This window comes from Neoarius graeffei, chromosome 11 (assembly GCF_027579695.1).
Source record: "Neoarius graeffei isolate fNeoGra1 chromosome 11, fNeoGra1.pri, whole genome shotgun sequence".
Taxonomy (NCBI): domain Eukaryota; kingdom Metazoa; phylum Chordata; class Actinopteri; order Siluriformes; family Ariidae; genus Neoarius; species Neoarius graeffei.
In genome coordinates this window covers 15,207,376-15,229,539 of record NC_083579.1, presented here as the reverse complement: position 1 = coordinate 15,229,539, position 22,164 = coordinate 15,207,376, and the positions used below count along the sequence as shown (strand labels likewise).

At 43.7% G+C, this 22,164-nt stretch overlaps 1 protein-coding gene across 4 annotated transcripts in view; it reads right to left on the bottom strand.

The window, feature by feature from the left end:
* The window catches only part of esrrga (estrogen-related receptor gamma a), a 95,300-nt gene that overhangs the window by 52,264 nt on the left and 20,872 nt on the right, over positions 1 to 22,164 (bottom strand). For all 4 annotated transcript variants that reach the window (XM_060932897.1, XM_060932898.1, XM_060932899.1 and 1 more), the window contains exons 3-4: positions 19,252 to 19,667; positions 15,457 to 15,573 (exon numbers count right to left, since the gene is read on the bottom strand). In XM_060932897.1, the coding sequence (XP_060788880.1) occupies positions 15,457 to 15,573; positions 19,252 to 19,667 (533 nt within the window). The remainder of the gene's footprint in view (positions 1 to 15,456; positions 15,574 to 19,251; positions 19,668 to 22,164) is intronic.

Genomic DNA, 22,164 nt, shown 5'->3' with positions numbered 1-22,164 from the left:
CCTTTAGAATTTTCTATATTTCTGCATAAATATGACCTAAAACATCATCAGATTTTCACACAAGTCCTAAAAGTAGATAAAGAGAACGCAGTTAAAAAAAATGAGGCAAAAATATTATACTTGGTCATTTATTTTGGCAGTTAATTTGAAGGTGAAATTAGAGTCAGGTGTTTTCAGTCAATGGGATGACAATCAGGTGTGAGTGGGCACCCTGTTTTATTTAAAGAACAGGGATCTATCAAAGTCTGATCTTCACAACACATGTTTGTGGAAGTGTATCATGGCATGAACAAAGGAGATTTCTGAGGACCTCAGAAAAAGCGTTGTTGATGCTCATCAGGCTGGAAAAGGTTACAAAACCATCTCTAAAGAGTTTGGACTCCACCAATCCACAGTCAGACAGATTGTGTACAAATAGAGGTAATTCAAAACCATTGTTACCCTCCCCAGGAGTGGTTGACCAACAAAGATCACTCCAAGAGCAAGGTGTGTAATAGTTGGCAAGGTCACAAAGGACCCCAGGATAACTTCTAAGCAACTGAAGGCCTCTCTCACATTGGCTAACCTTAATGTTCATGAGTCCACCATCAGGAGAACACTGAACAACAATGGCGTGCATGGTAGGGTTGCAAGGAGAAAGCCACTGCTCTCCAAAAAGAACATTGCTGCTCATCTGCAGTTTGCTAAAGATCACGTGGACAAGCCAGAAGGCTATTGGAAAAATGTTTTGTGGACGGATGAGACCAAAATAGAACTTTTTGGTTTAAATGAGAAGCGTTATGTTTGGAGAAAGGAAAACACTGCATTCCAGCATAAGAACCTTATCCCATCTGTGAAACATGGTGGTGGTAGTATCATGGTTTGGGCTTGTTTTGCTGCATCTGGGCCAGGACGGCTTGCCATCATTGATTGAACAATGAATTCTGAATTCTACCAGCGAATTCTAAAGGAAAATGTCAGGACATCTGCCCATGAACTGAATCTCAAGAGAAGGTGGGTCATGCAGCAAGACAACGACCCTAAGCACACAAGTTGTTCTACCAAAGAATGGTTAAAAAAGAATAAAGTGAATGTTTTGGAATTGCCAAGTCAAAGTCCTGACCTTAATCCAATCGAAATGTTGTGGAAGGACCTGAAGTGAGCAGTTCATATGAGGAAACCCACCAACATCCCAGAGTTGAAGCTGTTCTGTATGGAGGAATGGGCTAGTTGCAGTTATTGCTGCACAAGGGGGTCACGCCAGATACTGAAAGCAAAGGTTCACATACATTTGCCACTCGGAGATATGTAATATTGGATCATTTTCCGCAATAAATAAATGACCAAGTATAATATTTTTGTCTCATTTGTTTAACTGGGTTCTCTTTATCTACTTTTAGGACTTGTGTGAAAATCTGATGATGCTTTAGGTCATATTTATGCAGAAATACAGAAAATTCTAAAGGTTCACAAACTTTCAAGCACCACTGTACAATATGAGGTAGAGGTCGGTCAGGGGGAGGGGTGTGTGACTCGATATTTATTTTTACTAAAATCACCGTATCTCTGCAACCGTAAAACTTTTTTTTCAAAATTCCAAAATATATGTTTTTCTTACGGTGTCCTTTAACAAAGAGCAGATTTTAAGGTGACTTGAACCTGTTTGAAATCTTAAGGTACTGTACCTACATTAACCCTTTCATGTGTGGTTTCCACACTAACGAACAATCGGTCTCAGACAGTTTCAGGAAAACATAAGATATACTGTAAATCTCGTCCAAATCAAATCAAGACTGCAGTTTAACGTCATTTCTGTTGCTTTTAATAAATCTCACCTCTTTGGTATAATGTTATAAACTTTTCACACAACAACAGTCAATGGTGCGGAATTCTAATTCTAATGGTAGTTTTTCTAAAAAAAAAAAAAATATATATATATATATATATATATATATATATATATATATATATAATAAAAAAAATCTAAATTTTTTTTAAACTTTCAAATCAGCTCCATCATGCAACAGTACTAAACTGTACATATTTATTTTCCATCAAGAACACTGCGATATTTTAGACCTGAATCTGAACAATTTGTGTTTAGAAACACATTGAAAGATTTTTTTTTAAATTTCAGTTTCATTTATTATTTTTATTTTTTATACCCACGTAGGTAGAGTATTCCTCTACATGGATCATCTGTTTATTTTTAAACTCTATGAGTGATATTAGAAAAAGTCCTTTTAGATATGTTATTGGCACTTCATGCGGTAAAGGGTTAAGGAGCTGCATGCACACCAAACTTGTGCCCTAATTTTAAGGACTCGTGACTTGACTTGGACTTGAGCACTCAGACTCAGACTCGGACTCGTGCATTACCTGCATTCGGACTCGTAAATTGGAGATGAGGACTCGGATTTTTTCTTTATTTTTTTTGTAACATGCCATAATAATTTGGCATAAGATATTTGTATTTATATCTGCATTCATTTTTACACTAATTTCGTGTAAGAAAATGCACATTCACCTGTTTGTACGTCATGTTGAGGAACAAACTAACGTTAATGGTGCTAAAATGCCTGGAGAGAATGCGCATAGGATTGTTCACTTTGTTTATACAGACTTCTCGTGCAGTGGGAAAAAATGCACTGCGATGTGTTCCTAATGCCTCGGTCACAACCGGCCGTACGTGCTCCTACGGCCGGTCTACGTGCAAAAAACGCAAGAAACACACAGAGGGCGCGCGTGAAATGCATGGAGGGTGCGCGTATGACGTGCTGATTTTCGAGCTGTAGAACGGCCGCAGACCAGCCGCAGAGGTTCTTTGTCATGTCAAACAAACTCTACGGGCGCTTATGGTTTTTTCAGGTTGCAAGACAAACTTACGGCCAACGTGCGTCTTTCTCCACGAACAAAAAAAACGCAGCGATTTGGGAAACGCCAAAAATCGCACGGCCAAAAAATCGTACGTCCGGTTGTGACCTAGGCTATATGTAGAAGAACTATCAAGGAGATGACGGGGACAACCTCGAACTTCAATCGTCATTTGATAAGACTCCACCCAGAGAAGGAAGTGACACGCTATGTTCATTGCTCTGTTGATAGCGAGGCTTGCTTGCTGAGCGATGAACTAGCTAGTGTTAACCCTCTGTCATGTTACTTGCCCTGTTGATAGTGGGCGGGGCTTGTGTCAGATTCAACTCAGATCAGTCTTGGACTCGACTCAGATCAATGGACCTGACTCGGACTTGACTTGAAATTTTCTTTAATGACTTGACTTGGACTTGAACACTGGGGACTCAAGACTGGACTTGGATTCGAAGTTTAGTGACTCGACTACAACACTGGCACGCGCACACACACACATGCTTTGTCCTTCCTGACATGCAAACACAACCCCATCCCAGGCTTGAGGGACTCCAGAGAGAAGCACATGACTGATCATCCACGGTGTAAGTGTGTATTTTGGGATGAGTGTTTCGGGTTATGGAAGTGCATTTCTCTTGAGATCTCACAGCATATATAGAAGCTTTGAACTACTAATGTGTTTTGCCAGACCCACAGTCCACCAACTCCTTTTCTGTCTCATGTATAAAACTTTTTATGAAAGTTACCAGAATCTCTGTAAACACCTAACAGTTCTGGAAAAAAAAAACATATAAATGCTCACCAGGCAGCAGTGACATGGCTTTTTGTGTCAGGTAATAGTCTATCAGGAGCTGTGAGATTGGTAATGGCATGGGCCTTGGAACAGCAGGTGTAGCGCTAGCAGGCAGTTGGGCGACAGTGACGCCGCCTCTCTACTGGAGGTTAAGTGAGATGGGGGGGGGGTTTGGTGTGAGGAGCGTGCGATGGTGCTTGGGGCTGGGCCACTCTGGTTAATATGAAGCAGGTCGAAGGCTGATGGGGTTATGAGCAGCACACCTGCAGGCTCCTACAGACTTGGCTGTGGGATTGAAGTGGGTAATTACTGTCGCCCCGTGTGTTTCCTCAACTTTTCATACCTTTATACTCCTGCCTGATTACAGTTACACTTTATTTATGATTCAGTCTTCATATGCCTGCCCTGTTTAAGATCCTGGAGGAATAGTAAAGGAATATTTCCAATAATAATAATAATCATAATCATAATAATGAGTTAAAGGATGTCAGAGTTGCTTAATGTCATGCAAATGGACACATATTTTCCGTAATGAACCTTTATTTCCTTCACTTGAGCGATGGATATTTACATAAATGACAAAGCGATTAAAGTGTGACATCCAGATAAATAGCTTTGTATAAATAGATGCCTCTGTGCTTGTGTGTTGATGACATCGGCCACGGTGCCACTCAGAGAGCATGGCGTGTGTGTAAGTGTGTGAGATATGGGTCATGGTCCAGGTACATTTAGCTTGTTCTGTATAAAATTACACTGGATGCAACCAAGAAGAGTAATCATATAAATAATCATATTTCTATAAAACCAGGAGTTATGTGTTTACAGTAAAAGTGGAACATGAGAAAATAGATATCCTGCCTCAGAAGCTGAATTATCAGTGGGCCTACAGCTGATAGATGAATGCCCTGTAACCAATTTAACACGTCGTTACAATACTATTTTGGGATGAGAAATTAGCAGGTGCCCAATGATGTACCTTATGGAGAAGCGACTGTGAATAGAAATGCATTTATAATGCTTTGTTTAATGCCCATGACCTATTTAACGACAAATTACACAACTCTTGGTAATGTTTGCTTTTGCATGCTTGTGAGGCGCTTATGAAGATAAACAAAAAAAAAAAGTAAAAACAGAGTAGCCATATGGTAGATTTATTAATACTGTAGCTGATAATGCTAATAATGCAATGTGTCAGTGAGCTGTGATGATGATTTGAAATGTTTTGTAATAAGCACTTCTGGTTAAAACGGAAGACGAGGTTGTGTGTACGTACGTAACGTATGTGTTGTGTTAACTGCAGGAATGCTGTGCCTCTGTGCTGCCTGTTTGCCTGCCAGCCCCTGCCATTCCCAGATTGCTATTATCTAGCCTCTCAAAACCAGCAGGTCCACACTGAGCCAAATTTAGCCTGCACAGCCCTCCACCCCCCAGGGCCTCTGCGAGAGCAGCTTGCCACTCCAACTTCCTCCTATGCCTTTCACATCTGCCATCTTTTCCTCAGTCACTCTGGTCCACACAAAGATTGATGAGGTGTGTGATGATATCATGTGCATAAAGCGATTGTGTGTGCGCGCCCGCATGAGTTTATTTGTGCGTATATATCAGTTGCGTGATGCTTGGTGAGAAGATAAGTTGAACAGAAGGCAAGCACTTTTTGGGCTGCACCACGCAGCAGAAGGCTGCAATCAGGTCATGTAATGGTCATCAGTGATGATCTGGATGCAGAGGAATAGGGACAAGGCTTCGGGCGCCAGCTGTTTACACGGGCTGCCCACTGCCAAAAGCACCACTGCGCCCCCCCTTGCAACCAAATCAGACCATCCAGCTGGAAAAGTGCAGTCTGTGGGACCCAGCGTGGGCCCCCACTATGCAAAGAGTTGGCGTCTGTAGGCAGCAGTGCAGAACTGGACATGCAGGAGGGCCTTGTCTGGCTAGTACCTTCACGCCCAAGTGGAGCCCAGTAAGAAAATTGCTCACAAATTACCAAAACAAAGCAGAAGAAGGTGACTAGCATAGGCAAATCCCAGCAGGGTGAAGCTGGATTGTGCAAAGCATGAGGTAGGACACAGGTCACGTCTTGTTTACTGACGTTGCGGATGTACCGTTGCATTGTAATGACAGATGGACGGCCAGGCTACCACATCTGTGCAATAGTGAATATGTATACAGAATTAAAAGATGAGCAGGTGCGAAACAATACCATTGGGTGAGCACCTCCATCTTCAGGGAGGAGACAGAGACAGTGAGTATGCACAGAAATGCTGAGGATCTACTGAGGAGCCATTTAATCAGAGGCTGCAAGAACGTAGAGCTTCCATGATGCATCCACCATACTGCATGGCAGGATGATATCTCTTGGTTATGTCTATGACACTATAACACATTATCAATTAACCAAATGGTCAAGAGTGGTGTTTAGGAAATTATGTCTTTCTAGTAGATGCTCATGCTTGAGGAAGACAGTGCTGTAGAACTGAAAGAAAACCACTTTGGACATGAGGTCAGTAAAACGCAACACTGTTGTCTCCGACTCTCTATCTCAGGTGGTCCATCCATCCATCCATTATCTGTAACCGCTATCCTGTGCAGGGTTGCGGGCAAGCTGGAACCTTTCCCAGCTGACTATGGACAAGAGGCGGGGTACACCCTGGACAAGTCACCAGGTCATCACAGGGCTGAGCCACAGAGACAAACAAACATTCACACCTACGGTCAATTTCGAGCAACCAATTAGCCTAACCTGCATGTCTTTGGACTGTGGGGGAAACCGGAGCACCCAGAGGAAACCCACGCAGAAACGGGGAGAACATGCAAACTCCACACAGAAAGGCCCCTGTCAGCCACTGGGCTCGAACCCAGAACCTTCTTGCTGTGAGATGACAGTGCTAACTACTCCACCACCACCATGCCACCCATCTCTGGTGGTGATGAGGGGAAAGACCTCCTGCTGTCCATTTGCCTGTTTGTTTTTTTTTTGGAAGAACAAGATCAAGAAAATTGCCAAACGCTCCCAATTTGCATAACAGAAAAGTCAATGGAGCAAAATTGGCCATGCTGTCAGGGTGGGAAGGATAGCATACTCTTCACTATTAGTGGCAGCAACACGAGCCAACTTTGGATGTATGTGCAACACACTCAGAGGAAAGCACTGTCTACCATCTTCCGCGTACATACAGTGAGAAAATGTATGTGGAAGAGGGACGACAGCAGAAGAGAACATCCAACGTATTCAGAAGACAGGAGATAGCGCTTTGCTCTGAATGTGTTACGCAGCATAAACAGGCGTTCCGAAAAGATGCAGCTGGCTCGCTTCACGTGTGATTTGAGGAAGCAGGTTTTGGTCTTCACCCTCCTCAGCTGGTAACTGTCATATCAGAGGAGAGAACTGGCTGGTGGGTGGGAACTGGCAACACAAAATGATAAACCAATCAGGGTCAGGAAGAAGGGAGTTTGAAAAGAGAGAAAGGGGGAGGAGATCTGCTGAACAGATTGTTCGAAAGGCTGAGAAGCTGTGGAGAAAATGCAGAAGGCTGACCTTTCTGTAAAAAAAAAAACCCTCTCAGCAATTAAGTAATCGTGTCTTAATTATGTGTGGTGTTTTATACAGTGCCAGAGGGGAGATTTAAAATGGCAAAAAGACATCTGCATGAGGCATATTTTCAAGCGTTTCACCAAATTCTTCGTTTCAGAGATAATGGATGATGGCGAGTACGTGCTGAGATGTATGTGAGATGCTCTGTGGCTGTTGGTCTACATAATCATTATGGTGCGTTTGTAGACTCCATTCACATGATCTTATATGATCTCAAGCAGAGAGTTCACGCTATTTTGGGAGGATAACAAGAAAATAATGATTGAATTGCTATGAAATGCGGGATGTAAAAGATAACAAACTTGATGAAAAAGCAACTAAATAAAAATGGCAGATAGGAACGTTGCCAGAAGAGCTGGAATAGAGGAATAAAGTAGGACAAACTAGAGCAAGAAAGGGAGTGTGTGTGTGTGTGTGTGTGAGAGAGAGAGAGAGAGAGAGAGAGAGGAAAAGACATAGAATGACTGCATAATGATATCACTCCCCAGAGAGCCCTCTTTAAGACAGACGCTCTCTATTTTGGGGAAGCAGAGGTGGGGAAGTGCGCTGGGTGGATGGTGGTCTCACACGGGTCCTCTCTTCAGGCTCTAAATGAATTGAATAGCAGCATTGCATAATCTAGCAAGCTTTGCTGCTGACAGCACAATGATTTATGCCCTCCATCAGAGGGAGAGAAGAGCGAGAGCAGGAGACAGCCAGTGGTGGAAGGGACAGGGTGTAGGAACATGAGAAAAGGAGCAGAGAGAGAGAGAGAGAGAGAGAGAAGAGAAGAGAGTGAGAGAGAAGAGACAGGAAGAGATTAGATGCAGAGATGGTGTGGGAACACAAAACGGGAAAAGAAGAGGGTGGAGGTGAGACAGATGCACTCTGTGGGACTCCTGATGAGACAGGCCTGCCTCTCTGTCCCTTTCGCTCTCCTCCCTCACACAAAACTGAGACACCTGGGATGACTTAAGTGTGACAGCTCGAAGTCATCACCATTAAAGCTAAGCGCCTTGTACCACAGAGAGATGTAGAGTAATAAAAGTTTGAGGGGAAAGAATCTAAACATGATATTAATCCTGACCCATTTGACTGAGCTGTCTTATTTTCTGTCACATTGTGGCCCAACCTGTTGAGAATGCCAAGTCTAGCAATTTCAAGAGATGGAATAGAAAAATAAACTAATAGGGGGAATTTGTTTTAATCCATGTAAAGAGATTAGATCTTCAGCTTTTTCCTCTGAGGGAACCTTGAAAGGTGTTACCCTATCAGAGGAGGTAGGACTACTACCTTAACTCTTATCCATCCAAAGAACCCACGAGGAACCCTTCTTTCTAGGAGTGAACCTTGATCCATAATGTTAAACAGCTACCCAAACTGAGAGACACGATATGGCCAAACAGTCACACCTGTATGTGGTTCTTCCCCAAGCTGTTGCCACAAAGTTTGAAGCAGACAGTTGTATAGAATGTCTCTGTATGCTGCAGGATTAAGAATTCCACTTCACTGTTCCAGCATGACAATGCCCCTGTGCACAAAGCAACATGGTGTGTGAAGGTTGGAGTGAAGAACTCGAGTATCCTGCATAGAGCCCTGAATGAACTGAACCCCACAGAACACCTTTGGGATGAACTGGAACTGGAGCCTCAACATCCTAACATCAATGGGAAACATCCAGAATCTAGTGGAAAGCCTTCCCATAAAAGTAGAGCTTATTATACCAGCAAAAGGGGAGTACGTTTGGAATGTATTGGTTAACAAGTACGTATGGGTTTGAGGGTCAGGAATCCACAGACGTTTGGCCTGATACCATCTATTCATTCATTGATCTTCGGTAAACACTTCATCTAAAGAAACCCTGGTAACACTGGGGCACAAGGTGGGAGAATTCACCCCAAATAGAACACCAGTCCATCACAGGGCAACACACACACACACACACACACACACACACACACACACACACACACACATTACATTACATTACAGGCATTTAGCAGACACTCTTATCCAGAGCAACGTACAACATACCCAGTACAATATGGGGAGCAGTTGGGGGTTAGGTGTCTTGCTCAAGGGCACTTCATCCATTCCTGCTGGTCCAGGGAATCAAACTGGTGACCTTTTGGTCCCAAAGCTGCTTCTCTAACCATTAGGCCAATGGCGACCACCCCACACACACAGACACACACACTCACACCTTGGGGCAAGCTAGCATAGCCAATCTGCCTACCTGCATGTTTTAGGTTGATGGGAGGAAAATGGTAAACCAAGTGGATTCCCATGCAAACAGAGAAAACAACCAAAACTGTCCCAGGACCCTGTGTCACCATGCATCATCTTCGCCCCTACCATTACTGAGTTCCAAAACTGACACATTTATTTCTTAAACCCAAATCGAAGAATCTACACTGGGTGCTGCACAATAGACAATATAATCATGGATAAACAACAGAAGAGCAACTGCACATCTAAACATCCATCCATTATCTGGAATCACTTATCCCGTGCAGGGCTGTGGGCAAGCTGGAGCCTATCCCAGCTGACTATGGACGAGAGGCGGGGTACACCCTGGACAAGTCACCAGATCATTGCAAAGCTGACACATAGAGACAAAAAAACCATTCACACTCATGGTCAATTTAGAGTCACCAGTTAGCCTAACCTGCATGTCTTTAGATTGTGGAGGAAACTGGAGCAAACCCACGCAGACACAGGAAGAACATGCAAACTCCACACAGAAAGGCCCCCGTCGACCACTGAGCTCAAACCCAGAACCTTCTTTCTGTGAGATGACAGTGCTAACTACTCCACCACCATGCCACCCATCTCTGGTGGTGATGAGGGGAAAGACCTCCTGCTGTCCATTTGCCTGGTTTTTTTGGAAGAACCAACCATTCACACTCCCATTCACACCTATGATCAATTTAGAGCCACCAATTAGCCTAACCTGCATGTCTGCGGGAAACCAGAGCAAACCCATGCAGACATGGGGAGAACATGCAAACTCCACACAGAAAGGCCCCTGTCGACCATGGAGCTCCAACCCAGAACCTTCCTGCTGTGAGGCGACAGTGCTAACCACTACACCACTGTGCCACCTGACATCTAAACATGATGGTATAAAAGATCAGATAGAAACCACGGCCCATGGCAGATCTTTGACCATGAGGAACAATACGTGAGTTGCATGATTATTAGCTTGCCAGAAATGTCAATCAGATGGACGGGTGGTGCATTAATAAAAGTAATAACATGGAACAGATGAATGTCTGACACGATAAAAACAATGCTGCAGAATTTAAAAAAAGACTGAAGAATGTGTGATAATGCATCTCTCTGCAGGCTGTGTACATTTGCACTTTTTCACGAGTGTGAAGTGAGAGAAGCGGTAGCCTCATTCATATATAAAGCCTGGTTTGGCTGCTTTGCTTCTTTGGCAGCCCGCCTCCCCAGAGAGAAGGTCTCGCAGAGAGGACCGGTGCTGTCAGACTCCCAAACCGAGGCGTTCATTAGCACAGCAACTTGCTACAACACGGTCAAATAATTGGATGAGTCTCTAATTGCCTTCTGCAGGAATTAGGTGTTACATATTCGGTAGGTGCATCCCATCACTGCCAGGCTGAGACTCATTCTCTCTTTCTGTCCCTGCTGGGAATGGAAAGGTCTGTTTGCATGCAACAGAGAGAGAGAGAGAAAGAGAGAGAGAGAGGCATGTAATGCCGGTTCTATATCATGAAGAAGGTAGTGTTTTCCCAAAGGGAAAGTGATAAATGAACGTAAGTTAGAAGCTTTTGAGAAATACCCAGGCATATACAGGTAAGTGTGTGGTAGTGATGGTGGTGGTAGCATGTCTGATATGAAGGAAGAGAGAAAACAAGAAGAGAGACATTAAGCTTTCTTTGGTAGAACACGTCCGAATAAAGTGTGGGTGTGGACATGAAGGATGCATCATAAGTGTCGTCTTCCCTGGACACCTAGTCTAGAGGGAGAAAGAGCTGCTCAGCTGTACACCCCTGGGGAGTGCACCACGCTTGTGCGCAGTCATAAATGAAGCTTTTTGCTCTCGTTGTATGTGTGTTAGTCTTTTGTCATTGCTGCTGTTTGAAATAGTAAGATATTTCGAGCTTGTCAGCTTGTTCGGTGCTCCGCACTACAGCTGTCCGCCCGGGCTTTCTCATTAGTATCACGGTTTAGCATTAGCATATAGCAGGCAAGCGACAGTTCTTCCTGAGGCTCTCGGGCATGTCTCGGCCTCTCGAAGTGCCCGCGGATGTAATTTTACAGCTGGGTAGCTGGAGGGAGCTGCACAGCAGGTGGCTAGCCCCCAGGGTCAGACTGAAAGGTAGTCAGGCAGCAATTTCCTTGGAGCTAGAAAGTATGTCTGTGTGTTGGTAAGTGCTTGTGAGAGGTCTGTGACTTGCTGCACGTGTGTAGACACTGAAATGAGTCTCATTCTGCATGTGTACTGTATGTATGAGCGCGTTTCATTCCTTTTGCTAGCTCAGGCTGGGTGACCGGCACAGGAGTTGATCTGGTAAGAGTAGGGATTGTGTGAGGGATCCTGTTTGATCTGGATTAGTGATCCTTCCCACACGCCTCCATCTTTCCTCAGGGGTGACGGGGCTAATTTCAGACTCATCCTCCCCTACGGCAACATGTTCTTTCCTCTCTACAGCCACCGACAAGTCGACTCACTCCAGGTAGCCACCCATAATTAGCGACTTCTCACAAACCTCTGTGCTCCTGAGATGACAGCGCTGAGCCACGCTGTAGGCTTCCCTCAAAGCAAACATGGCGTGGTTTACGCTAACGGACAAACGTGAAAAGAGAACAGTTTTCAATATGACTGAAAACTGGACGTTTCAGTTCAGGATAAAGCAACTACAAATAAATGAGCTGAATTGGTGAATTTGGTCTAGTTTTCGTGTGAATTTTTTTTTCCCCCATGAAACTGATGAATCAATTTCACAAATGACCCTTATTCATATGTAAGGAGAGACCTCAGTATTAAATTCAAACACTTTACAACAAATGGCCATGCCATAGCGTGCCATTTTGATATATGTGTGTATAGGTGGCTAGGAGCGAGAACAAAAGGCTGCTATTTGTCTGTATGCTCATGGGGGAAGGTGCCATATCAAACATGCAGCTACATCCTTCAGAGCCTTCTGAAAACGGACCCGTATGTATCAATTACCTACCTGCCACCAGCACCAGTTGCGTAGGCAAATCGGCCTGCACGGGGCAACAGTGGTGCTGAATGAGATTTGTTTAGGGTGCACATGTGTGTATGGATGTGAAAGAGAAACATTTCGCACATATAACATTGACAAAGGAGCATGCATTTCCAACCACCATTCAAATGATGTGTACAGAGACAAATGGGGAAAATTTAGGAATGCACACATGTGCACGCAGATGCCCACATCCTCCAGAATGTACCTGTGGGGCGTGTGTGTGTGTGTGTGTGCCTGCTGTTACTCTCCAGCTGTGTTGTTGTGGTATAATGCGAGCTGACCACTAAGGTCCATGTGGATCAAGCTTGCTGCAGGCCGGTGTGTGTGTGTGTGTGTGTGTGTAGACCTGTGTCTCTACGTATAAGTTGCAGTCTACCTGATCATGACTTAAACCGAGTGGATGTTTGCACACACACATACACTCTTTTGCATGCCTGTGGCCCCACAATAAGACTATGAGGCCTGTCAGCACCTTCACACACCTGAAGAGCTCCTGTGTTGTGAGTGACAGAAGCATAGCCTTCCACTCACAATTCGTCTCGTCTCTGCTCAGCCCACGAGCTTCACGAGCACTAGGGTTTAATCATTCCCGGGAAATCTGATCAAAACTATTTCTCGATTCCCGGGAAAGGTTATGATGGGAAACCAGGAAAATAGCCTAATAAAAAAAAAAAATCAATGGTGCGCGTCTATTTGTTGACATACAGTAACGTTGATGGAGGCGACGGTGCCACAGTAGTTACGGTAATACAGAACCACCAGCTGGTGCCTACTGAGAGCGATGGTGCGTCTTCTTCAGAGGCAGTAGATGGTAGGCCTACACAATCGAGTGCGCAAGGGGAAGTTCCGAGTCTGAACGAAGAAGTCTCGACTCAGAGTGAAGGGAACCTAGCATTAGATCTGCAGCAGGCAATTTCTATGACCACTACGCCAGCGTCAGAGGAAAAGAAAGACGGTGACTTCATGAAAGTTATAACCAAAGAATTTTCCCTCTTCGAGGCCACCAACAGGAGACCACCTCACCTGCAACAGTTGTTTGACGCTCTAAATACTGTTCAGGCTACATCCGTGGAGGAGGAGAGAGCATTTTCTATCCGCGGCCAATTTGTCACGAAAATCCGAAACCGCCTAAGCGCAGAGTCTATCGACGCTCTCTGTTTCTTGAAAGCACACTTCCAGAAGAAAAAGAAAGAAGGACCGGGTCAGGGTGAGAAATGAATTGTAAACTTAAAGAAATATTGAGCCACAAGTTCATTGCAAAGCGAAATTTATTATTTCAGTTCAGGCTATCGTTTTCTATACTATGCCTGTGTTTAAGTAGGCTAGTGCAGTGCAGTTGTACATTTTGGGGCAATTTTCTTTAATTTATTGAACCTGTAGGCTGTGTTTAGCCTTTTTTTTTTGTCTTACTTAAAATCAGGCTATCGTTTTCTATATGCCTATGTCTTTTAGTAGTGCACAGTTGTAGACAACATTTTTGGGTCATTTTCTTTAATTAATTGAACACGTAGGCTATGTGTTTAGCCTAAGCTTTTTTGTATTATTATTTAAAATCAGAGAGAAATATGCCTGCCCTGAACAATAAAGAAATATTTGGTTAACTTCGAGTGATTATTCCAGTTTGCAGCCACTTGCAAGTATTAACAGCCACGTAATGGATTTAGTTTAGGATAATGGATGAGGAAGGAATCATTCAATGGTTAACATTATTTCGTTCTTATAATGGAGCTCTGTAAAATATTGGTTTTATATAGGCTAAGGGTTCTTCAGAAGACAAGTCAGGGACAATCCACCTTAATTAGCGCTGCAGCAGATGTCGTGCACGACGGTAGTGGCAGACTTTATTATGACCGCGTTCATCAATGGACGCAGCCTAAACTGTATTCTTTTGCCCTAATAATGATGCAAATAATGTGCAACAATTTGATACAAAATGTCAGTTTGGGGGCGGCATGGTGGTGTAGTGGTTAGCGCTGTTGCCTCACAGCAAGAAGGTCCGGGTTCGAGCCCCGGGGCCGGTGAGGGCCTTTCTGTACAGAGTTTGCATGTTCTCCCTGTGTCCACGTGGGTTTCCTCCGGGTGCTCCGGTTTCCCCCACAGTCCAAAGACATGCAGGTTAGGTTAACTGGTGACTCTAAATTGACCGTAGGTGTGAATGTGAGTGTGAATGGTTGTCTGTGTCTATGTGTCAGCCCTGTGATGACCTGGTGACTTGTCCAGGGTGTACCCCGCCTTTCGCCCGTAGTCAGCTGGGATAGGCTCCAGCTTGCCTGCGACCCTGTAGAACAGGATAAAGCGGCTAAGAGATAATGAGATGAGATGAGATGTCAGTTTGGGACGAATATTTGAATTATACATACATAAGGCCTACTTGGGCTAAAAAAAAATGAACAAAAAAACCCCACAGTTATTTCCCGGGATTCCCGGGAAATGGGTCGTCTTATCCCGGGATCTGATTCATGTCATTTTCGGGAAAAATATTAAACCCTAACGAGCACATGGTACAAGAGAGAAAGAAGACGGGGGGGGGGGGGGGGGGGGGGACAACCAAGAGCCTTGTGCAGCACTGGAGTGTGTGCTGTTCTTTTTTTCACTGATATATGGAGTGTATCAGCGGAAGTTTTTTAGCACATAGGTGATAGACCTCCCAATGTCAGAGTGTGTGTTTTTGGAGAAAGCCCTAGCCGCTGTTTCCACAGGAGAGCAGCTAGCTCCAAATAACTGCTTGTCTGCTCAGTAGAGCTCTAAAGAACATGCCTCGGAGGCCAGCTCTCTAAATAAGAAGCATGCTTGTTAGTGGGCTGAAGGGGGGCCAAGGCCAAAGCCACCGTCTGGCTGACAAGGTGGGCCTGGAGGGCATGATGCTGCGAGGTGCTTCACTTTCAACCTTGACTCCGAGACCTGTTCCACTTTTCTTCCCTCTTTTCTTTCTTGTTTACAAGAACAGCTTTCTTTCCTCTGAGCTCTGACTATAATAGTAGTTTTCCCTGTTTTTTTCTCACCTTCTCGCATCATTCCAACGGTGAGACACTTCATAAAGCGACAAGCTTGGCAGGACTTCCGTCTGCGCTTGGTGATCTCGCATTCGTTGGTGGCGGGACAACTGTACTCGATATTACCTAGGAGCAGAAATATAGAAAGAGAAGAGAACAAAGACAAAGAAAGTGTCAATGAAAGTTACACTCGCTGTAGGACACTGTTCCTGGAACAGCTAGCATGGATCACCCAGGTCCTCAAATGTAACTGACTGATAAGGATCCTGACGAATATTATCTGTAGATCAATACTGATAGGAAAATCTGAACATTTCCCAACATCATGCAACACAAAACCCTTCCGAAAGCCCAGTTGCTAAAGGCCAAACCTTTCAAAATCCTCATTAAAGAGTGTGTGATAGGGAAAGATAAAGTGGATTACATGTTGAGATATGCTTCATTGGCAGCTAAAATCCATATTCATCAATTTGCTTAATGTAGACCTGGTAAACCAGCCTTACTCAAGCATTGGGTGTTGATGAAATAATGAGAAATAGGACTTTTGATTGGGCGGCATGGTGGTGTAGTGGTTAGCACTATCACCTCACAGCAAGCAGGTTCTGGGTTCGAGTCCAGTGGCTGACTAGGGCCTTTGTGTGGAGCTTGCATGTTCTTCTCACGTCTGCGTGGATTTCCTCTGGGTGCTCTGGTTTCCCCCACATTCCAAAGACATGCAGGTTAGACTAATTGGTGGCTCTAAATTAATCATGAGTGTGAATGGTTGTTTGTGTCTATGTGTCAGCCCTGCAATGATCTGATGACTTGTCCAGGGTGTACCCTGCCTCTCATCCATAGTCAGCTGGGATAGGCTCCAGCTTGCCTGCGACCTTGCACAGGATAAACGGTTACGGATGTTGGATGGATAATAATCCTGATGCAAGAGTGTAAAATAATAAGATAGATATTGCTTGAGTCAATGTGATTTTATTTTAAAGACGTTTTTAACATCTGGGGGAAAAATCCTGAATGGTATTGTTTTTATATATTACAGCATATATACTGCATCTGAATATTACATTATCACTTCACCGTCACAGTCTTAACACACACACACACACACACACACACACACACACAATTAACATGTGTCCCGCCTGGGACCTTCTCACTGATGAAATATTTCAGAGTTAATCAGACTTTGTAAACACTGATTTGTATTGACTTCTCTTCTGTGAACTGATGTTTCCTCATTAAAAAGCACATTAGTGAGCAGGAGAACTGAACACTCGAGACTGCTAATTCAACAGGAAACAGTATTTAAAGTATGCATGTCCATTAGACTAAGGTCCAATACTCATTAGTCAGGGAAGCACCAGTTCCCATGAGGATCTTTAGATTTGGCCCATCATGTGTGCATGTGACTACATATGCGTGTGTGTGATGGTTAAAGTCAAAGTCCTTCCTGTACCATGTCTTCCCAGGTAGCCTCCCATCCCAGTACTAGCCAGGCCCTTAAGGCACATTGGACAGCACCAATCTCCATAGTCCTCTGGTCACTGCAAGAGTTTGACACCATACTCACATCTGTACTGTGGCACCTCACCAGATGGCAGTAGGAACCATTTTTATGATGGTCTTTGGTAGACCTGACCATGACTAGAACTCACAATCTCCTGGTCCATAGGTGGACATGCTAACCATTAGGCCAACTAGAGAATTTATTAAAGGTAGGCTGCCTTTCAACCGGCTAGTGGCCTAGTGGTAGCGTGTCCGCCTCTTAATCGCGAGTTCTATTCACGGTCGGGTCATACCAAAGACCATCATAAAAATGGTACCTACTACCATCTGGCAAGGCACGCTGCAGTACAGATGCGAGTGGGGAGTTAAACTCTCGTGGTTACCAGAGGACTAGCCCCCCACTGTAACCCTAGCTATGTAATAGGCAAGAGGTCGAGGGTTGTGGAAACGGAGATCGGCACCGCCCGATGCGCCACATGGTGTGGGAAGGACAGACAGAGACTGCCTTTCAGATTTTTCAAGTGTAGGTCATAAAAGGAATTTTCCCCTACACCCAATTATTTTTGTTTAGTGGACTGAAAGCTACAGAATTTGAATCAAAGACTTCCAATTTTATTAGCTTTTTAAATAGAACATTTAATGAATTTAAGCCCACGTGGCCCTAAATTCTCCGCTATTTTTTTTTTCCAAGATACTATGTCATGCATCACATGGTGGGCTTTCCCCGTTCACGCAAGGCATTGTGGGATACAAAATTTGAAACAGGAGAGGAAAACGGAGGACGTGAGTGTGCGAATGAAATGTGACAGACCGACTACAGTTACGGAAAGCGAGAAGAAAAGACGTTATATTATCTACAAAGGAAAGGAAACTCAGGACCAAACTAATAAATATTGGCGCTCAGCGAGCACCTCGGTGTGATCAGCTGTTCGTTTAGCGACAGAATGATGGAACTGTGAGTGCATGGTCAAAGGTAAACCTGCGCATACACACACATGGACTTCCTCTGTCTGCTTGACTGCGCAAAGTGAGCAATTTCATGCACATTATTTGCTTGGGAATGCCTTCAAACTAAATAACTTCCCAGCCACAGAATGGCCTGTTTTTTTTTTTTTTTAGATATTATAGAAATAAACATATATCACAATGACCAAATTTCACTGATTTTATGAACTCGAAAGGCCGTCTAGCTTTAAATGTTTGTTAAAAGTACAGGAAATGAGCTGTGTCATGGATATCAACATTATCATCAGTGTGTCTGTGTGTTTTCTAGAGAGCCAAGAGCTGCTGAAACACAGTGACATGATTGGCTCAAAGCAGTCGATTATCATGATGCCCACTGTCGATCACTCAGGCTGGGTGGAGAGCTTTCAGCTGTGTTCAGTTCTGTCCTGGACACGTTGCTCATCTTCACCACACACACCACATTCCCATCACTCATCAATCGAGTGACGAAAACGCCAATCCAGTGCATCTCTGTCCAAACCATGACCCTAGAGTCACCACATGCCATCGTGGTGTAAGAAGATGGAACTGAGAGAAACAAGTCTTCTCAAGCAGGAAGGCCAATGTTTATCATGGCATCTTTCCTTCCCCTCTCTCTCTCTCTCTCTCTCTTTCTCTCTCTCTCAGCCTTGAGTGGCTCAATTGGGAAGTGATAGATACAGGTTGTCAGATGGCATTGGAGAGGTGCCACCTTTACACCAGCTGCCAGAGGCTCTGAGTGGTCACAGTGGCCGTGCCATCACTCCATCCCCACCTATCAACCTCCAACCCAGTCCCAGCTCCTGAAGCTCTCCTCTCCACCCCACACCCCTCCACCCTGTCTCCAAAATCAGCCAGGCTGGAAGTCAATAAACACCCAGCTGGATGAAGTGGGTCTGGAAATTACTGAGAGTTTCATTGGCTAATGGGATGAAACATACCAATATGTCAAATTCCCAACATCAGAGGCTCTGACTCATATTCAGGCCAAGCACAATATCTGACCCATGGACGTGGCATTAAGATACAAGAAGCACACTATATTTAGCAATCATGTCTTAAAAATCAAATGAAATTTCACATTTTAGGTTTGCGTTTATTGAGGAATATCATATAAAGCCGAACCGCTATTGTTGTACTGCTCTGTACCATGAAAACATTTCACCTTGCCTTCTCCTGATGTAACTAACGCACTGTGATAACTCGAGTTTCTTATCCCCAGGTCCCTAATCAACCTTGGCCTAAAATTAATTTAGGCCAAGACTAATATTCATCAAAGAAAAAAAAAAAGACAAAGGCAGAGGGAGGATGTAAACCAACCTTGAATGGTTCTCTTGAAGAAGGCCTTGCAGGCTTCACACGAGGCCACACCGTAGTGGTAACCTGACGCGATGTCGCCGCACACCAAGCACAGCCGCTTGGGCATGGAATTGAGCATGTATTCACACTTGATCTGCGAATCTTCACCGATGGTGCTGGAGCAGTCTTCGTAGCGCTTGGCGGCCGAGCTGTTGGGGCCCAGCGTGCCTCCTGGGCCATACAGCGTGGGTGAGTCCAAGCCGTTCTGGTGGCCGTTCATTGCGGAACTATAGCTACCGCTGGCGTCTGATGAGCCGCCGGGGCTGTGGTGGTTGATGCTGTCAGTCAGTGAGGCTGGGCTAGAAGGTTCCGTCTTGATGTAAGAGGGGCAGTTGGACTCAATGTGGCGGTCCTTGCTGGACATTCTGCAAAGCAGCCTGCTTAAGACATAAAACACAAGATGAAACAGTAGTTAGGTATATCAGACGTTTGCTGGCCGTGCTGTGAAAATTGTGCATGCAGACGCTCATCTAAGTTTCCAAACCTGTCATTGCTTAACTCTTGATTATTTTCTATAGTGAATACTATTGTTAAAAGGCTTATAATTTCTGCTTTCCAAAGAAATTTATCTCCTTAAGATCTGTTCAGTACTTTGGGAGTTGATATAACTTCCTACTAACAGGGCAACTGCCAGTGCTTTTCTTTTTGAGTCACAGGAAAGTGGTCAGGCTCTCTCTCTTTCTCTCTCTCTCTCTTCTGATCGGTTTCTGACTGAATTTCTTGTGAATATCAATCAGATAAGTTTTATAGTGATGTTCTCTCGCTCTCACTGTTTCTGATGAAATATTCAGCAAAATTTTTCGTCTGCTAGTTTTGATGTTATGATTCACAGGAGACTTTGAAGTGAGTTTTCATAGCTTTACCTACTTATTTTTTTTCAAATCGAACTGATTCATGTCAATAAATAACTATTTTAGAATATAACTGTAGTCATTTTGATGAAAAATACTGAGATCTTGGTGGTCGGAATCTCATCTCATCTCATTATCTCTAGCCGCTTTATCCTTCTACAGGGTCGCAGGCAAGCTGGAGCCTATCCCAGCTGACTACGGGCAAAAGGCGGGGTACACCCTGGACAAGTCGCCAGGTCATCACAGGGCTGACACATAGACACAGACAACCATTCACACTCACATTCACACCTACGGTCAATTTAGAGTCACCAGTTAACCTAACCTGCATGTCTTTGGACTGTGGGGGAAACCGGAGCACCCGGAGGAAACCCACGTGGACAACATGCAAACTCCACACAGAAAGGCCCTCGCCGGCCATGGGGCTCGAACCCAGACCTTCTTGCTGTGACGCGACAGCGCTAACCACTACACCACCGCCCCGCCCCAAAGCTCTGAATATTAATCGAAATAAGAATTGTTTATATTCTTTCATATAAACCCTAGTAGGCCCTACTTTTGAGAAATACAAACCTACAAAGCACAAAGAGGGTATTAGAAATAATCTCTCATTATTTTTTTTTGTAATAATTGAGTGTACCAATTTAACATGCTTACCGAATTAGCATAATTAATTCTATAAATTATTCAGTATACAACCATCAATGTGCCTGCCAATTTCTAATGTAAATATCTTGAAAAATTAAAAAAAAAAGTTATTAAGAAAAAACATTTGATATAATTTGTTAATAAGGTCCATTTTGAGCCATGTGATCCTCATACATCATATTATATCAGCTTTCTAAAAATTAAGCCATTTCTTCAATCTTTGATTTGTAATATCTCAACAACGCATAAACGTTTCAATTCTGTAAAAAGTATGTTGTTCTGCATGTGACCAGTTTCAAGCAATGTGGACTGAATTTGTATTTTCACCTGATACGCCTACTTCAAAATGAAATTAAAAATGTCTTCTGACCTTCACGACAAGGCGCAGAATATAATCAGAGACACACCAACAGAAATAAACAACGCTCAAGGATCTGAAATGTTTGTTCTGGCATAGTTCTTCAGAAAAATGGAGCTTCTGAGAGACCTTTGTGGCTGTTTTCAGAAACCAAACTGATTTTTTTTTCCTCCCAGTGTTAATGCATTCTCCATAATGAAGCATCACAAAATAAAAGAGAGAGAACAAACTCCCAAACTCCCAAGAGCCTCTCTGAACCTTCTGACTGATGCTGTAGCTCCATGTCAGTGAATGTAGGAGCGAGCAAGGTGACACTCACAGGCTATAACATTAACTATAAATACCAAAGAACTCAATGGTTCTGGTTTTAAGTTATTCTGGTTTTAGAAAAAGAAATAGGATGGAAAAAATATATGAGATAAAAAAGTTTATAAATGTTTCATGAGAGAGCTACAGTTATCGACAGTCCATAATTATCGACACCTTTTCAGATTTACTACTAATAAAACAATTTTCCAAAGGTGAGTTTCAGTTACAACAGTTATTATTGGTTAATTAATCAACCGGAAGACCCGCCTCACCCTTTGATCTTGTCGTCTGATGACACAGCTCGTTACCTGAGATGGAATTTTTTCAGTACGATCAGCAATTCGAGGAAAACCCGGACGTTATCATCATCATCGCAGGTAAGCATGGTGGAAAGATCATGGACGTGTTTTTACTGATCAAATTCACCGATATTTCATGATCTCCTTGTCGAAACCTACTTTATTTCTTATTCTTTCTTTGACAATCGCCATTTTGGATCTAAACGCGCGTTTGAGAAGTCACGTGTGTGAGGTGTCGATAATAGTGATCACTTTCACCGGTGTCCAGCATTATCGACACCCTGTGGAATTAAGCGACATTGACAACTGTTATGGATCGATCTTTGTGTAAAATTGTTGAAGTAGATGAAGTACTTTAAAAAAATAAAAGTGCTGTGATTTATAATAAGTTTTTTTCTGATTCATTACA